Raw genomic sequence first — 19,374 nt, forward strand, 5'->3', positions numbered from 1 at the left:
ATGCTCCGAGGACTTTCATCAGTATGGTAATGCCTGAGACTCCTGGCTGCTTGGCTGCACGGCCTGCATCTAATTTTGATCCCCTGGTGTCACGAGGCTGGTGTGGACCACCACGATAATGAGAGACTGTGGAGCAGTGGTGGAGTGCATTCAGGATAGTTGTGCTTTGTTTGAATATTTCATTGTCATGCCACTCCTCAATTCAAATTCAGAGGGGATAATGAACTTCAGCTTCAGTTCGTTTGCAAAAGAAACGCTTATAAAACACATTAGGTACTCTAAAAAATGGCAACTTTATGTACAAATACAGTCAGATAATAAAAAATCGTACTTGCTAATTTTCATATAAAAGAGCCCTATAGTGCACAAACCTTTTAAAAATGTAAAATACTTTTTAAATAATTTAGAGGTTCAGACAGTTAGGATGTGTGCTCTGTGTATGTTACATTTGCAAAGCCAAATTTAACATCATCACTCAAGGTGCTGTAAAAGTCAAAGTTCAGACCCCAACTTGCCTAAAATGTCCTGGAGGGATGCTAAGAGAGCTGTGCATAAACAAATGCCCGCAAACCTCATTAAAATGAAGCAACACTGTAAAGAGGAGTGGCCCAAAATTCAACCACAAGGATATGATGGACTGATAACTGTTATATAGAAAACAGTTACTTCAAGTTATCACTGCTAACATTGATTCTACAAGATACTGACTTATGGGATGTACTTAGTTTTTCACACATTGCTTCTCCATTTTGGGTTTTTGTTAAATAAATAATTAAAAGGTATCACAAGTCATGTGTTGGTCATCTAAGGTTGTATTTTTTCAATCTTAAGAACTGATAAAGACCAGATGATTGTCCTGATACTTAAAGCCTTAGAATGACCGTGCATTAGCGTTAGCTGCAAGTGGGCTCACTCGCTTAGCTAACTAGCTTCAGTGCATTATTGCTGTTTTTCATAATCTGGTAACTTTATTTCTTTCCCACCTATTCTTATCTTCATTTGTGTGTGTGTGTGTGTGTGTGTGTGTGTGTGTGTGTGTGTGTGTGTGTGTGTGTGTTTTTTTTATCACCTTATATGATAAGCTGCAGTATTGTTTTACGCTAGCAGTTAGCTGTATTTTCTGGAGGCTTTGTTTAAAGTTCTCATTTTTGTAGTGTTGTTCTATGCTAGCAGTTAGCCATATAGCCATAGTTTCTCCATATTTAAAGTTAGAGTGGAATAATATGGGTTTTTTTCTCTAACCTTAAAGCTTCTTAAAGGTTAAATTACAGGATACTGAATGTAAGGGGCTAAAGTAGACAACAGACCCCCTACCAGCACCCGCACCAGAATAGACAGCTTATCAGCTTAAATTCTTTAGTGCTATTTAGATATGCAAAGAAAATCTTACTTCTTAATCCAGGGTGTGAAACTTTATCTGATTTTAACCTAAGCCTGTCCTCCCTCTGAGCAGATCCGTGAGCTGGTCCCTGAGTCTCAGGCCTACATGGACCTGCTTGCATTTGAGCGCAAACTGGACCAGACCATCATGCGCAAACGTGTGGACATCCAGGAGGCCCTGAAGAGGCCAATGAAGGTATCGAAAAGAAATCAGGACTCGGGACAAACGAGAAAATGCTGTTTAAGGATAGTTTTGCAGTTCAAAGAGAAACAGACAGAGATCTCCCTTTAAACTGTGTTATTGTCATGGCCTTGTCCCAGCAGCAGAAGCGTAAACTGAGGCTTTACATTTCCAACACCTTCAACCCTGCCAGACCTGACGCAGATGACTCTGATGGCAGCATTGCGTCATGGGAACTGCGAGTAGAGGGGAAGTTGCTGGATGATGTGAGTTTGTTTTATTCATAGTCATGCATGGGTTTAGTTTTAATACAGTCCTTTTTTTTTTTTTAAGGAAAATAACTGAATACTGAGCTGTCGCGGCTGGGTGTAGATGAATTCAGCATGAGTCAAATAACTGCTTGTCCTCTAAAATAATAACACATCTAAATCATCCCGGTTGGTATTAAAGTGTGCCGCTCTTTGATCTCGTAGTTGCTCTCGGTCGTCTTCGGCTCGGTAATGATGCGCTCAAACGACTACGGACAGAAAAGTATCGTCTGGCTCAGAATATGAAATGAACGACTGATGTTGAGAAGAGCGTCTTGAGGGACCGCGAGTGTCTTAAAAGCAGAAGGTTTTTGCATTTTTCTTGTGCCGTGAGCTTGACTGCAAAAAGCTCTGATGTTCTCAGAGCAGCGGCACAAAGCATTTAGGTTTCACAGACCACAAATATTTCTGGTTGAGCTCGGAGGAAGTGGACTCTGAGAATGTCTTGCGTCTTTCTTTTTCTTTTTCTTTTTTTCTGATCTCACCCCGCCTCTCGTGGGTTTTTGATGAGTAATGTTGCTATAAGCAAAGACATGGCAACAGTAGTTTGCGTTTGTGAATCTGCTTATGAGTGTTTCATGCATGTGTGTGACTGATTATGGGTCTTAACCGACGTCTTTCTGATTGCTATCTGTTTGCTCTGCAGCCGGGGAAGCAGAAGAAGAAATTCTCTTCGTTTTTCAAGAGCCTGGTGATCGAGCTGGATAAAGACCTGTACGGTCCTGACAACCACCTGGTCGAGGTCAGCTCAAAACACAGAGGAGGAACCACACACTCACCTGCGGAATTTGCATTGATCTCAGAAATCATCCATTTTTCAGATCAATAAATGGATGAACAGCAGCTTTAATTTTACACTTTTACCTGCACAAAACACGAAAGTAAAAACACACTTTTTGCTCTACTGCAGTGGATTTTAAATGTAACAGATGTTCACCTTCAAAAGGGTCCCCAGTGTCTTTCAAGTGCAAAATACTCAACCTTGCAAACCTGAAAGGTGATTTTCTAAAAGTGTGTGGTGTCCGCTTTCGTGTAGAAGTTCACCCTGAAATCACATATACGTGTTTTCCTTTGGCTTGTATCGAAATGTATGGTGTGAGTTTTGTAGTCATATCGAGCTTCACTTGAATATAATGAAACTAGATGGTACTCACCTTGTGGTCATCAAATCACCTAAAAAGTCTATTAGAAAAACTCAGAGTCAGGGCCGGTTTCCAGAAATCACCTGGCAGCGCTCACGGTAACATCGCTGTACCAGTAACATTGTAAAACATATATTAATAATGATAAAATAAACATGGTTACGCCTTTATTATTATTATTATGATTTTTATGTATTTTTTGTAATCACAGGTAGTATTAGTGTCTATTTCAGTGAACTCGAGATCGAAGTCAGAGGTCAAGTCTGCATGTTGAAGTATCCTTGGCTAGGATACTGAACCCTGAGGCCATGTCCACACTAATACGTTTTCGTCCGTCCACACTGAGACGGCGTTTTCGGTCAAGGAAAACGCTGCGTTTTGAAAACGCTCTCCACAGCGGATACATTTGAAAACGCCGTTTTTGTGTCGCGGTGTGGACAGCAAACCCGGAGCTTTTTCGAAAACTATGACACATTTTAGTCATGTGATGCAGTCATGTGACCAATCAAACTAAGATAGCGAAGGGCATTATAAACGGCAGACAGAAATGAGGCAGGTCGAATCGTCTTGCGCAGGACTGGAACGTAGGCGTTTTCGGCCGTTTAAATGTGGACGACTGAAACGATAGTGTGGACGCAGGCGAAAACCCAGAAGTTGTTATATTAATGTGTTACACAATTTAGAAAGTTATGCAAATGGAATATTTGTTACAAAAAGGAGATAAACGTGTAAAAATGTAACAAAGGCTGTGAAGCAGGTCTTTATGTCTCGGTCCTTGTGACCTCAGGGCTGAAACACATGCTGGAGAAAGTGTCTCTGTGCCTGCCTACGAAAGTGTTGCAGAGTTTGTGTGGGAACATTACTGCTGCTGAGTTTTTAAAATACGTTTTTCTGGCACTTTTAAACCACAAGGTAGCAGGCTTTTAGTTCCATTATATTCAAGACAAGGCAGACTTTTCTGCAGCGTAGTGGCTGAACCAAATAATGGACTGGAAACTGGATTTAAAGGTACACAGGATAAAAGTCCACATCTCAGTTTTGTTGATCAGGGTTGCGGTTGCACAGAGGGTCTGAAAAAAATTCAGCAAAGGAGAAAACAGAGGTCAGCGTGCACAACAGAATCACTGAAACTTTAAAGCTTGAGCTGTAAGGTTATGCATACATTCGCTGAGTAATTAGCTGTTGGGACACAGGAAGGAAGGAGCAGCAATAAAACAAGAAAAGGAATTTCAAAATAAAGCAGGAAATTAAATTGGTATATAGGTACTTTATTACTGCATAAAAATTATGCAGTCTAGAATACTTTTTAAACAACATATTTAAAATAAAAGTGCCAGAAGCTCAGTGTGAGGGCCTTATACCGTGAGAGTGCAAAAATGAAAACAGAAAATACAAATGAAGACAAAGATGAATACGTAATATGTGTGTGGAGGTATCTCCAAAGCTATCGAAGCATATTTCCTCAACGGAAAAACACATTTTTGTGCCATCTGTAAGTGTAAATTTGGGGTTAAGTATCTCAAAATTTCAACGTACTAATTCAAACTTGCAGAGAAAGAAGTTGAAAATTTGACCTATAAAGAAGACGCCCGAACATTTTGACTCATAGATGGGGAAAAAGTGTTTTTCAGTGGAGGAAACAAGCTTCCAGACCAATGCTGAGCACCAGAACGGTAAAGACAAACAAACGGCACAAAAAGGCCAGAAGAAAAATGTGCACATATGATTTTGGACTAAAACGGCTCCTTTAAGAAAAGCCACTGTTCTTGCACCCACATCGGCCAGACACAGTTCAGTTTTTCACATCTATCTCTTTGGAAAGTAATTTTCCTAACTTTTAAATTTTAAAAGTATTTGCCATGCAAAGATCTACAAGTTTTGCATGCTTTGCTTGATGTTACCACTACCTGCAGCATTACACACAACCCCCACACTCACAGTCCTTACACTTCGAAACGGTCTGTCCCTGCCGCCTGATTTATGGAGTGCATGTGTGCAGCTTCTCTTTGTGGCAGACCATTCGGATGTTGAACGAATTCGCTTCCTGTCTTAGCTGTTGTTTCTCGCACCCCTTGGCAGACAGCGTGTCACTTAAAACTCACAAAAACGAGCATAAGTGCTTCTCTTCGAATGTGTGTGAAGAGTAATTGCAGTCCTTAAAAACGTATGCACTGTTTCACCGCTGTTACTCGCTGCGTTCAGGTGACCTGCAGCTCACCAAGTAGCTTGTTACCAAAAAGGGGCTTTAAGAAGCCATTTTAGCTTTTTACCCCCAAACAGCACAGCAAGCATCTGTTTATAGCCACAAGGACAAAAATAACAGACATATAATGTACTGACACTTTAAATAAATCCTGCAGATTTTAAACTGATTGACTAATTCAATTTGAGCGATGTAATCTGGATAAATGGCAGCAAATCCAAACCAGAAGATATCTGATAACATCTGCTGTGAAAACGTTCTGTTAACTGAACCTCCTCAGTCTGCCCTAATACACTCCTTTCTGCTGGAGGCTGTTTGACATGTCATAGCAGGGTAAGCACAGGTGTATTTAACGTGTTATTCACACACACTTCGAGTTATAAAAGGCTAACTAAAAATGTCGAGCACTGCTATGATGAATCTACGTCAAATGTGGCAGCTACCAAAAATAAACACCTGACCGTGGTGGGTAACACTAGAGACCACAGTGTGTTGTGTGTCTCTACAAAACTTGTAGTAATAACTCAACCCTGTATAGTTATTACAAATCAATCAGTCAGTCGGTCAATCGGTGTTGCCCACCTGACAATAACATCAATTTAATGATGAAATGCAAAATTTTACCTTTTTATGATGAGATTTTCCAAGTTAAAGGCCCTCGGAGTTCATTTAAAAGTCAGTGCTTTTAATTAGCTTCATTGCTTTCAGCATATTTGAGCCCTCATAATTTCACGAGTACAGACGATACAAAACAAACACAAAAGACATTTACTCACAGTGTCACTATCCAAAAACAACAAAATCTTACTTTCACACAATTTGCACAGTTCTCACAATTTTCCTTCTACAACCAACTTTGTGCATCAGTACGGTGGGATACATCATAATTTCAATGCAAAAACTGCACCGATTTAATGTCTATGATGGAGGAGCAGAATCAAGCATTGGTACCCTTGATGTTTGATCTGTTTTCACTGGAGAAAACTTCAAAATTTGCTTTCTGAGCAAAATTTAAAGGGTCATATGATCATGTGGGATAGGTGTCTGATCAATACGAGTGAAATCAAACTAAAGGATAGCAGGCTTTTCTTATAGCCATGATTCCTTGTGTGTCAAAATAATATTCTAATTCACACTCACAGTGAATTCGCTACACAGTGATTTGTAGCTTGGAGGGTTTTTTATTTTATAGGTTAAAGAGCACCTCTAATAAAAACCTAATGATTTTTTGACTTTCTGTAATATAGTTAAGCTGTTAGTGAACCCAGCTCATTTACGTTCAGTAGCTGAAATGAAAACACACAGAAAAGGATGGTCAGTTTGTACCTATGAGGCAACCAGGAAGTCAAGAAATAGTCCAGTGCACAACCCCTGAAAACCACAGCTCAGAGTTTCTTAGCTGCAGCGCAGTGTGTCGATAAGAAAACAGATTTGTTCAGCGTGCTGTCTGACAAATAAGCGTAAGCTTGGATTATGAACACAAACTTCTTTGGATCCTGTTTTCACGACCGCCTGTAACAATAAATCACTTTTTTTCATGTAAGACTTAATTTTAATTTCCTTATGTGGGAAAAATTCAGGGGTTTTTGTCCCTTAAAATGCAATGAAATGCATTCAAAGGATTCCACTAATTACTCCTTTGAACGTGACGGCATTGGAAAGTCAATAAAATGCAACAAATTAGTTTTTCTTTATTCATTTTTTATTGGTTTTTAAGTTGAAGTTGTCCAAATATGCACGTTCATTAAATTATTCTGGTTTAGTAACAATGCAAATAGATAAATACTCCCTTGTAGCACATTTGTAAATGATGAAACTAGAGCCTGAGGGCACTCTGGTGGGCAAACTATGCAACATCAACACTCAAAACACGGTTGAAGGATGTTTCTCTCGTCTTTTTGGAATTTATGTTATAAATGCTGATACTGATATATCTATCAGCATTTATAACTAATATCGGCCTGCTGATATATCAGTCACAGTGTAGATTCAATTTCCGATGAAACTCCACAAGGACTACAAGAACCCGTTGATTAATAATGATTACACAGTGCTTTTGCTTCGGGCTAAAGATGGAGAAGTTGCCAGCATCATTAAAGCAGCACATTTGATTGGCTGACAGGCCAGGTCACACCCCCAGGCATGTGTGGCTACACTAAGTGGGGGTTTTCTCTTCATAGCCGAGAGGCTTGCTGGACGAGGGTTTACGGTAAAAAGTGAGCAATTGCATCAGACGCTATATTTATAGACAGTGAAGCAAAGATAGCAAACACTGCAAAAATTTGAAATCCAAATTAGAAATGGGCTTGGGTTTTTTGTGGTTGGCATCTTTGACTGACTTTTCATGTGCCGGACCACGTATCATTAGAACGGCTTGTTTTTACCTTTATAAGAGGCTTAATGTGAGAAAAGCATCAGTCTAACTGTTGGCAAGACAGCTAATTCAAAGCTGAGGCAGTTTTCTGAAGTGAACTCTAATGCTGTTTAATCTTCTCAGCCAGTTTGGACAACGTTCACAGCAGAACAAAGGAAGGTCTTTGCTGTCCATTAGTCTTGGAAGCTCCACTGATTTGTGTGAGGCTTTTGTATGCGTAGCAGAAATCATTGAACCTTCCCCGTTCAGCCGTGCAGTCAGGGTCAGTGACGACCTCTTGGTCGTGCAGTCCAGAGATGTTCAGTGAAAATTTTTATCTTGTCACGTCTGGTTAAATCTCGTGGTACAATAAGCCCAGCTGACCTGCTGCTTTTCATATTCCCGTTGGGTGCATTCAAACTAAAACAGAGTGGCAGAGTGGATTGCCCTCTCTCTTCTTCTTTTCTGTAACAGCAGAAAGGAGATGGGTTTTTAAATTTTCCAACACACAAGGTTGTTTAAACATGCGAGAGCCGGAGAAAACAACTGCTTACTTATTAAAAACAACCATTAGCTGCCCTTCACTTTGTGTCCTCACATAACTTAAAAAACGTAAAAAAAAACACTTCAGGACTTTCAAAGTGAAAATTATGACTTCTCAAGGTTCCTCTTTTTAAGAGGGTGTTTTACCCAGGCGCCCAGGTGCTTCTGTTTGAATGACTTTCCATCAAAAGAATTTTGTTTCTACCTTGAGGTACAATAAGCACGTAATGTGTTCTGAATCAGCCAGTGGTTGCAGGAAAACATCACTTTGGATTGCTTGCCAGGGTACTGCAAGACTGAGTGTTAAAGTGTTTTTCTTTTCTGAGTGGTTAAAGTAAAACAGAGATGTAAATACCATCAGAGGTTAGATGCGGAAGAGCTTCTGAAATGCAAAAACGACTTAAAGACAGAATAATATTGGGATAGTTGCATGTGACCAGGTGCTTATGGAATTTTTCTGCTAGCGATAGATGTTACTATGTCTCCAGAGGTTGATAATATTCACCCTTTCTGTCTTGTGCGTGGTTAGTTTGCAGATATTTAAGCTAACCTACTAACCTACTAAGTTAGTGCTTCTGTTAAAAAAAAACAACAACTTGCTGTTAGATGACCTAAACGCTGAAAACATCCTTGTTTTCTGCACATTTGCATTTGGGCCCCAATTGCATGCACCCACACAGGGCCGACAGCAGTTTTGCCCTTGGGGGCCCCGAAATGAGTTTTCTATGGGCAAACCCAGTGTGCACTACCCATAGAAAACTTATATGAGGCCCGTGTATGCTAGCCCATGTTTGACCCACGGCATAGCTTTGCCTTTTTGGACCCCCAAGAGGGAAATCTGTGGCCTGGCCAAAGAAAACCCTCCACTCCACTATCAGCATCGATGAGTTGCAAAAAAAAAAAAAATTCACCTTTACCTTGTTGTGAGGGGGAAACTGTCTGTAGAGGCCAAAACGGTAAACATGGAAACGTGTTTATTTCTACTTTTGTGGCACAAGAAACTTTTGGAGACACCCTCAAGTGGTCACTAGAGGAACTGCAGTTTATGGCTCTTCAGTTTTCAGTTTTCACTACCCCACAAAATCATGCCTGAGGATGTGGCTTACAAGAGCTGTGGCTTAGGTAGAGTATGTCTGCTAATCTGAGGGTTGGTGGTTCGGTCCTCGGCTCCTCTAGTAAAACCATCCGTGGGCAAGATACTGAACCCCAGGTTGCCCCTGACACATTCATCAGTATGTGCGTGTTACAGTAAAAGTGCTTAGGTGTAATTTTCATAACATTTAATTCATTTAAATAGATTTAAAGGTCATCAGGTGATCTCCAGCCTTACTGCAGCACAGCTCGTGTCCTCTCTTAAACCAAAGCCAACGAGAGATTCTTTCCACCGCTTCTCACAGCCATCCTTTAACGATTTTCATGAAATCTGGACCATTAATTGGCATTGCACATGTTAACTTAATTCTTTTTTTTAAACTACATTATTTTCATTTCTTATGCCTACTAAAATCTGCTATTGTTATTTCAACTTCATGATGGCTCTATAGTAGAAGTCGGGGGAATACTTCAGTCGTCTGGTAGTTTGATTTGTTTTGATATACCTTTATTAGTACCACAAGGGGAAATTTCATAAGGCTGCCGATGATTAATAAACCAGCTGAGTTTGGTTTGGTCAAACTGTGGCCTTCTCTTTGCTCTTTCAGTGGCACCGCACGCCCACCACCCAGGAGACGGACGGCTTCCAGGTGAAGCGGCCAGGAGACGTGAGCGTGCGCTGCACTCTGCTGCTGATGCTGGAATACCAGGTGAGGGCGGCACGCCGTCTCGCTTCGATGCCCATAAATAGTCCGTTACTACGCCGTGACTAATCCGTGCCTTGAAATCAGCTGTTGTAGTGACAACCTGCAGGCCTCACATTGCCGATAAACACCGGCCTGCACAAACATTACAGTCCATGTAAGACGCCATTTAAACCTGACATCTGTTTCCAAGCCGGAGAAATACGATAAGGGTGAATGATGTGATGGAGCTGATGTAAAGCCCCTGATGTGGGCGGCTGTAGAAAGTGCTGTAATGTGATTATGTTGTCTCCGCAGCCTCCCCAGTTTAAGCTGGACCCTCGCCTGGCTCGCCTGCTCGGTATTCACACTCAGACTCGCTCCTGCATCATCCAGGCCCTCTGGCAGTACGTGAAGACCAACAAGCTGCAGGACTCGCATGACAAGGAGTACATCAACTGTGACAAGTATTTCCAACAGGTGTGGACTCCTGCTGTTGCTGAAAATATGATCGCACCAGGGCAAGATGAGCAGTATGTATATAAACTCCACCAAAGCAGGAGTCTTATCTTACAGTTTTGCGGAAAGGGATTTGGATCAGCACCATAATTGAACTGCTTCCTCCTCTGTGTGCGCTCTCATAGTTTCATAAAATCTGGCTCAGTAGCTTCTGGGTAGTCAGAAGCGATCACATACCTCCACCTCAGCTCTCGCTTTGGCAGAGGAACAAATGAGCGCTCCATATTTTTATTCTTAGATACTACGAAAGTAGCTTTTCCATGTGTTCCCCTTTCTCTGACATTATGTTTAGTGTTAGCTTTCATGTCTCTGTCATAGGTAGGGTTATTCTGGTTTGCTTTTAAAGCTAGTTTTCCTCATGTGTCTTATGTTGCTTTTACTTCCTGTTCCTGTTTTACTTCTGGTTTTCCTTTTTTCCCTTTTGTGGGATCATGTGTTTTCCAACCATGCATTCCTGCGCTTTGTTTTATGGTTTGGGCTTTTTTTCCAGTTGTTCTGGACTAACTCTAGACTTTGGATTTGTTGGTTCTTTTAATAAGGCTCATATTTAGTCTGTTCCATGTTAGCTCTATGTCTGTCGGTGGAGTATCACGAGCTATGACATCATACAGAGCCAAGAGTAGAAAAAAGTAGTAGCTTTGTTGCAAAGTGGAAAAATTTAGGAACCACAGCATTAACATCAGCACAAGAACTGTGTGCCGAGCGCTTCATGGCATAGGTTTTCCTGCCCTCATCATAATATGTTCTACTTTTTTTTCTGGCAGCCTGATTTCAACTTAGTAACTCAACATTTCAAGTTACTTCCTCAATTTCATGTTATTTTCTTATAGGTTTGTAATAGTAACCCCGAATTTTCCCTTCTGGTTGGCATAAAATTTTCAAAACAAGGTTCCAGACCTCCTGGACACAGCTTTCTGTGTCCGCAACTCCATTGCGGACACAGAAAGCTGGAGACCCAGTAGCCGACTAATAAATCAATTAAGCTCCAGTGAAGGGAAATCTTATTGTTTCACCTCACCTACATATTTTGGACAACTCTGTGCTTCCAGCTTTGTGGGAACAGTTTGAGAAAGGTCCCTGTCTGTTCCAGCATCACTGAGACGGTGCACAAAGTCCGTAAAGGTACGGTTGGATGAGTTTGGTGTAGAAATACTTGACTGGCCTGCACAGAGCCCACCTTTGAGATGAATTAGAATGGAGTCTGGAAGCCAGGCTCTCTGGTCCAACACCACTGTCTGACCTCACAAATGCTCTTCTGGATGAAATTTCCACCGGCTTCCTAAAAGAGTGGACACATGTACTGACAGATATAGCTGCAAAGGGAGCACCAATTTAGAGCGAGATGTCATAAAAGTTCCTGTATGTGTAATGTGTAGGTGGTCCAACGCTTCGGTCTGTCTCGTGTATGTCAGAAAATAAGGAAGAAGCATAACCGGTTCACTTTAAAAGGAAAGTTATTTTTATTTTTAGATTTTTGACTGCCCTCGGCTGAAGTTCTCTGAGATCCCTCAGCGCCTCACCAACCTCCTCCTGCCCCCTGACCCCATCGTCATCAACCACGTTATCAGGTAGATTTTCCCCCTGTATGAAATATGCATCACAGAAGATAAATAACACAACCAAGTACTAACTGAGAAGCATCTTTACACCAGGCTTTGCATATTTATCCTTGCATTAGTACAGGAAAGATGCTATTTAAAGAGATATTAAATTCAAATAGCTTTATAGTATGAAAATGTGTTTACCTTGAAACCTTCTACTGGCTTTTTCATTATAAATAAATTAAGCACGGCATCATTTACCATTTTTTAAAAAAGAATATTTTAAGGCCAAACAATGTTGAACCATTACTGGGTGAGTTCACACCAGAGTAATGGGATGTGTGATGCAAGCTTATTATGGGAGGTTATTGTTTTCTACACAAAAGAAAAATAAGAAAATAAACTCTTAATTTGGGAAATGTGTTGAACGGACTTGAGGACTCCCAAGTGGATTTATTGAAAGCTTCCTCTTTTTAAAGATGTGTCTCACTTCACATTTTCTTTCAGCGTGGATCCCAACGACCAGAAGAAGACGGCCTGCTACGACATTGACGTGGAGGTGGACGACCCCCTGAAGAGCCAGATGAGCAGCTTCCTCCTCTCCACCGCCAACCAGCAGGAAATTGCCTCACTCGACAACAAGGTGAGATCACCATCGTCGCAGAATACTCTTTCTCTGTATAGCACACGTCTTCTTTCGTGTTACACACTGTGGTTGAAGTTTGGGAATAATTCACTTTTAAGCTAACAAAGAGAACGGTTTTATTGTTGCAGTAGTTTGTTTGCTGTGGACTTCTCACCCAGCTGTGATAAGCGCGAAGGCTGTTATTTCTATTTTTCTGACAGATTTTAACTTTATAGCCGACATTGTTGTTGGAGCTGAGCAGGAAGGAAGGGTGGGACAAATAACCAGAAATACACGTGACAGAAAACACACTGAGAACATGTACTGCTGCTCGAGACCCAGTTTTCTTTGTCTTTTACAATATTTTGTCCAGCTTAAAGCCATTTTATATATTACTGTGCAAAAGCCTTGAGTCACCCCTCGTTTCCTTTATTTTGAAAAATGGAAATTTGTGCAGGGATTTATTGAAACGTGCACACACTTTTTTATTCTTACAGCTTCTTCTTTTGTCCTCCACTTGTCCAGTTTCTTAAATTTTCTTTACATTTTCAGCTAATCCTATTTTATGCCTGTCAAGCTGTGGTATCTCTGGCATTTTTGTAGATGCAGCTCAAGAAATGGAAACAAAATATGTCTTTTTATGACAAGCCGCTCATTTAAAATGGACTTTTTGCTCAGTTGTCTGTTATGGGTAGACACAAAATCAGTAAATTTTGGTGCCTTTTTGTGCTTGAATGGTTCATAAGTCGGTGTTAAGTGGCTGAACAAGGGAAAGAAATTCCTATGAAAAAGCTCAGGTACAAGAACTGGACTGAAACTGGGTGAAATGGCAGTAAATGCCTGAAGAAAAACCTTTGAAAGACTTGAAAGCTGGAGAGCTTTTCCTCGAGACTACTTTAAACATTATAAGAAAGTCTGGCTCCTTAGAAGTAAAGTACCAAGAAATTATAGGTGAGTCAAGTCTTTTGCACAGTTGTTGTATCTTAATAATAGCAGAGAACCTATTTCTGAACTTCTGAGAATACTCTTGATACTACATGATGCAAGTCTTGCAAACGGCATTTCCATTAACACAGTTGATTTCTTGTGTTCAAGCTTCCTCCTACAGTCCAAACGCATACTTTAGGTAAAATGATTTTTCTAAACTGGCCGTGTGGATTGGTCACCTGTCCACGGTGTATCTAACTTCCTGCTCAGTGACAGCTGTTACAATACTCTCCCGCTCCTCAGCGACCCTGAAACAGACAAGCTATTAATGAGATGGATGGATGGGTGGATGGATGGATCAATTTCCGTGTTCACCTAATTAAATTCGCCATTTTTCTAATACCAAGTAGAGTGTCAGAAGACATACCAGTGAGAGAATGATCAAATACAGGCCCGAGTCAGCACGAGTCGGTATGTTTTTATGTAAAATAATCAATTAAAGTGACCTGTAAAAGCACTGAAGGATGGATAATCATGAATAATGAGTTAACTCCCTGGTGTCACATGTTTCTGTAGCAGGAAGAAAATATAAATATTTATGACCTTGATATTAAAATTCAACACTTTTATCAACATTTAAAACCTGCTTTGTTTTCAGAGTTATGGTTCTCATTTTACCTTACTTAACATTTTGACCTTTAAAGCGTAAAAATACTCTCACGTTTGTCTGTGATGGCTCGAAAGCTAACCATAGCTCCAAATATAGGCAACAATAAATTTGGGGAAATGAATAGAAAAACCATCCCCACTGACACACATTAAAAACTACTCACGTTTCCCCAAAAAGTCTGAAAAGATGGATGAAGCTTCTGGGTGTGAAAAGTGAAGGTGCTTAAATCTTCATTCTTCCTAATGAGCAGCAGGGGGCGACTCCTCTGGCTATTGCAGAGAAGTCAGTGTTATTTCCCACTTGATCTGTGGTCTCAGTAAACACCTTCCACACAAGTTTATGGGCTCAATCGCAGGTTGCAGACCAGATTGAACTTGGTGTGGTTTTATTTTGAAAAACTACGGTCCCCGTTAGAGTGAAACGACGACTAACTTGGGACCCTGTGAGTCCAGAGCGTGCAGTGTTCGGAAAGATGGTTAACGCTAGGAACACTCAACTTGAGACTTAACAAATGAACACTACCTCCATCCTTTATATACAGTGTGTATTTTTTCTTACATCACGAGCCACCTTCATACACCAAAGTACCTTTAAACTCACCAGAAATTTGGTTAAAATGGTGAATTTTAAAAAGATAAGAAAATGTGTAAAATCCTTCGCCTTTATCGGGTGTTTAGATTCCCTCGGTTTTATATTTGATCAATAAAATTCAAGAAAACTTGTAATACAAGAGAATACCTGTCAGCATGTCACGAGTCAGTTGAGGCAGATCAGTGAAAATTTACCCTACTCGCTTTTCCAGGTGGGTTAGACTTCGGGATCTTTATATGCAGAGCCTGCCATGACAGAAACAAATGCTGGGATTTTGTTCCCTCCCGCTCTTTGTCATGGTCAGATTTTTTTTTTTCTCAGGCAAACTTATTTGTTCTCAACTTTCCCCCACATTTTATGGTCCTTCACATTTATTCCCAGGACATTGCTGTCATCTGTGAGTTCTTGCAACGAGGAGATGATAAATCACTGAAAAATTCAAAAATTGCGACAAAAAAAGTAGCCAGAAATGCACAGGAGGAATTGACTGAATAAGCCAATCACAGTAGAGTACAGGCTCTATAACATTTCCAGCCTACGGCGTAGATTTGACACAGAGGTTTGCTGTTAGCCTCTGTGCTGCTGAGGTCGGCAGCTTCGGATCAGAAGTCTCCGTCCTCCTCCCACTGTTAGATAAAGTCAGTTTTCCTGAGATATTTTGCTTTTCCTGCTAGATATTGTATCATTTTCACAGGATAATTGCAGCATCAAATGAACAAACAGCAACAGCGCTGTGACGTGTGTGATGTGTGTGTTTCCGTTCAGATCCATGAGACCATCGAGTCCATCAATCAGCTGAAGATCCAGAGGGATTTCATGCTGAGTTTCTCCAGAGATCCCAAGGGCTACATCCAGGACTGGCTCAAATCCCAGAGCCGAGACTTTAAGGTTGCACACTTCTTTTCATATCTATCAAGCCTGCATGTTAGCCGACAGACGTCCTGTGGATGTTGAATGAAAGTGGAAAATAAAAAGCAGAAGAATTCATTAATGAAAATTAAAGAAACTAAAGGGGGCGGGGGGTCATTTAATAGTGATGATTTGTCTTTGGCTGACATTTTAATTGCACTAATGAGTATTCATTTGCTTTATTCAATTAATAACTATAATTACTGTTTAGCAATAAATGCACAAACTAAAAGCCCAAACCCAGCTGGAGTGCCCTCAAGGCTTCAGTTTGGCAGTTTTTGAGATGAACTATCGGGAGAACAAGCGGCTCGATCGCTGCCCGCTGCAGACTTCATAGATTATTTTGTTAATGCTAAAAATAGACCTGCTTGTAACGGCTTCGTCGTCTCTTCGGCCGCAGTTAATGACAGACGTGGTGGGGAACCCTGAAGAGGAGCGGAGGGCGGCGTTCTACCACGAACCCTGGTCCCAAGAGGCCGTCAGCCGCTATTTCTACTGCAAGGTGACTTGCGGACACCTTTACCTGCAAGCTCTGCTTCCATATGTTCGCATGACAGCAGTCAGATTTACCTCCTTCTGCTCTTCCCCGTGACAGATCCAGCAGAGGAGACAGGAGCTGGAACAGGCCTTAGCGGTCCGCAACACCTAAACAAAAGAGGCCCTCCTGGATTCCTGAGTCTGATTTCAGAGAGAGTGTGTGTGTGTGTGTGTGTGTGAGGTCATTGCTGATGTCTGGTGATTCCTTAAACCTCTACAGTCTAAAGGAGGCTTCATCTCAGAGGTGACTAATCAATTTCATAGCTGTGTTTTGAAGTGTAATCAGAGGAGGGGTTCACCAGACAGCAGCAGCGTACTGTGGTCCCCCATCTCCTCCACGTCCCGTGTTAGCGCAGGACTGCGAAGGCATCGCGGTTGAAAGCGTGGATTCATCCCCTCGGAGGACGACGCCAGTTTCCGCTCTGTAAATAAACGTCACTAGAAAAGCTCCTTCTCGACCAGCTGCTCGCGCGCCACTGTGTTTTCGGATTCTCGTCTCAAGACTGTGCAGTGACAAACGCTCATGACGTAACCCGCTGACACAGTCAGAGCCCCGCGGCTGCTCTGGATGAGTCTTTATTTTGTTTTCGTATTCTTTTTGGAGAGAGTGCTTTTCCTTTGTCCTCGTTAGGGGGAGAGCGTGCTCCAATTGTCGATTAATTACACCAGCAAAGTCGCGACGACAGCGTGACGCACCGGGTGGTTGCACAGGATGCTGCACGTAAACCAGAGGTGTGGATAGAAAAAAAAAGAATAGAAAAAAAAAAGACTTCTTTTTACAGTAAATTAACCAAACTGAAGTATTATGACATTATCAGCTCCATCTGTTTATACTGTAGTAAGAATAAGTGTTTCAATGAAGGGAAAAAAAACAAACAGTATTGATCCTGAACATAATAATCATAGAGAAACAGATACGCCTCTAAATGTTCCGTCACTCACTGCCTCTTTGTCGCGTCGTACTTTTTGCCCGTTAGCGTCCCGAAGGTTTTACCAAAGGTTGCAGCGAGAAGAGAGAGCGATCACTGAAACAGACGTTGGCAAAATCCCAGACCTGGGTTTAACAGAAACGACTGAATAAATCCAAACACGCCAGAGTATTTAAAAAAAAAGTGCTCCCAAAAGCTTTCCTTAACTCTTGAACTCTTGCATCAGTGAACTTTTAAGCTCAGCTCTGTGGATTTTTGTCTATTTCTGCATTTTTTTATGTTACAAACACACGCATTTAAAAAAAAAGAGAGAAATGAATTTCTTTTCTACAGATGTGAATGTAAATATGTTTTTTTTTCTTCCCCTTAAGAGGGCCAGCTGTACAGTATACGACAGACTATCTGTGTGTGCGCGTGTGTGTGCGAGCGTGTGTGTGTGTGTTTGTTTTGGAGGATTTCGGGAGGGGGTGTTGCAGTATGGGAGCTCCATGAGTTTTGAGTTAGTAGGGCAGGAATGTTAGTGTTCTTCTGTGTACTATCTTGGGTTCGGGATGATTTATTTTAGGTCTATCCCGTGTGCATCGTGGGAGCTGGAAGCTGCAACAGAGAGAGAGCCCTCCCTTGCGCTGAGTCTCAGTAGCTGTAACTCGTGATATAATCTGCACCGTTCTCATGTTACACCTGTTTTGTTTTGTTATTGTTTTTTTAAATGACACATGAGTTGTATGTATATGTTGTAATGTCAGGATGGAGGATTTTCTTCTCTGCAGTTTCTAGATTGGGTGGGTTGGGGGGGGGGACTTCTTTGCACTGTGCTGTAACTCTTTGTCGGGACTCTCTTCGTCACGGTTGAGACCCCTTTTATCATCCCAGCGTACTCAAAAAGGCAATTGGACGATTTCACGATGACCTATGCATGCTCCATGGACGTTCACTATCACTATCACACCTTGCGAGACGGTCTGTGTAAATATGAAAAGCTGGCATACCAGTGTGTGTGTGTGTGAGAGTGTGTGTGACGAGAGCGAGACCCGTCACATTTGTTGAAATGCCTTCTGAAAACCTTTTTTGCCAAAAAAAAAACTACAAAAAAATCCAACATACCCTACCAGCAACTAACTGTAGGTGTGACTTTTCTGAGCGTGTTTTTGTTACTAGGACTAAATTATATTAACTGCACTCTTTAGAGGAGAAAAAGTAGTCATAGGTAGTATCTCGGTCCTGTGTCTGACCCAGTGATTTTTTTATTTTATTTTATTATTATTATGATTTTGTTTTTCTTTGTATGGATGGCCGAGGCCTTCACGTTGCTGTTCACTAGCACCCTCTTGTGGAGGAATCTACGAGCTGCAGCTCCTCGGCTTCAAGCGGCGTCTGATAAAAGTGTTAACAAACTGCTGTGTCTTCTGTCACTAAACCCTGGTGTGCTGTTGACATGTCTGTCTCGATCCGTGCATGTGTTCCCGAAGAGCGGGAGCTGCTCTTTTTCTCTGTTTACACTGTTGTCAGAGGGTCGCCGACAGGAAGGTTATAGTATACATAATGCTGTATATCTGTAAAGAGCAAATCTTGTTTGGTGATTACATACTACAGAAAAAAAAAGGGAAAACAGCTGTGACACTGCGAGACAGCCTGGATGTAAATAAAGAAGCGCTTGCCAAAGTTTGTAAATGACATGAGATCTAATGTGTCTTTTTTTTAACAACTTCATTCACACTCAGTTGACACTTAACCTAACATGGATGTCTTTGGACTGAAGGAGGAAGACGGAGTACCAGGAGAGCAGGGAAACTCCACACTGAAAGGTGCTGGAAACCTTCCTCAGAGTTTGGTCCATGGTTACATGACAGCATCACACAGGTGCTGCACAGCCATGATCAGAATCTCCTGACCCCACCACATCCTTGATCTGGTGACTAGAGCTCATTTGAGTGCAGTGAAACAAAAGTTACTTAGTGAGATGAGTTTAGCATGTGACTCTGTAAAGCTCTCAGACTTTAGGGTTTTACTTAAACGTTTAATTATAGAAATAGCTTTTTGGAGTTAGAAGAAAAGTCTTCAACTCTGTGGTCCATCTGCAGTTTTTTGGCTCAAAGATAAGTGAAACCGTATCGGTTACACTGCGTAGAAACTCAGACTCATTGGTTTGGAGACAAAGGCTGAGATGTTTTGGGCATGAGGAGAGGGATAGTGGATATATCAGAGAAAGGATGTTGAATATGGAGCTACCAGGTGGGAAGA

The 19,374-nt window shown here is 41.4% G+C and overlaps 1 protein-coding gene across 5 annotated transcripts in view; it reads left to right on the forward strand.

Annotated features, from left to right (window-relative positions):
• smarcd3b (SWI/SNF related BAF chromatin remodeling complex subunit D3b) overlaps positions 1-17,011 on the forward strand; it is a 58,866-nt gene extending 41,855 nt beyond the window's left edge. For 3 of the 5 annotated variants that reach the window (XM_026179902.2, XM_026179900.2, XM_026179903.2), the window contains 10 exons: positions 1,454-1,576; positions 1,702-1,827; positions 2,516-2,611; positions 9,811-9,912; positions 10,204-10,365; positions 11,875-11,972; positions 12,453-12,588; positions 15,524-15,646; positions 16,068-16,169; positions 16,263-17,011. In XM_026179902.2, the coding sequence (XP_026035687.1) occupies positions 1,454-1,576; positions 1,702-1,827; positions 2,516-2,611; positions 9,811-9,912; positions 10,204-10,365; positions 11,875-11,972; positions 12,453-12,588; positions 15,524-15,646; positions 16,068-16,169; positions 16,263-16,316 (1,122 nt within the window). In that variant the 3' untranslated portion in view covers positions 16,317-17,011. The remainder of the gene's footprint in view (positions 1-1,453; positions 1,577-1,701; positions 1,828-2,515; positions 2,612-9,810; positions 9,913-10,203; positions 10,366-11,874; positions 11,973-12,452; positions 12,589-15,523; positions 15,647-16,067; positions 16,170-16,262) is intronic. The other 2 variants (XM_026179901.2, XM_026179905.2) reach the window with 1 other exon arrangement.
• The last annotated feature ends 2,363 nt before the right edge of the window (positions 17,012-19,374 follow it).

Source organism: Astatotilapia calliptera, chromosome 9 (genome assembly GCF_964374335.1).
Source record: "Astatotilapia calliptera chromosome 9, fAstCal68.1, whole genome shotgun sequence".
In the NCBI taxonomy this organism is placed as follows: domain Eukaryota; kingdom Metazoa; phylum Chordata; class Actinopteri; order Cichliformes; family Cichlidae; genus Astatotilapia; species Astatotilapia calliptera.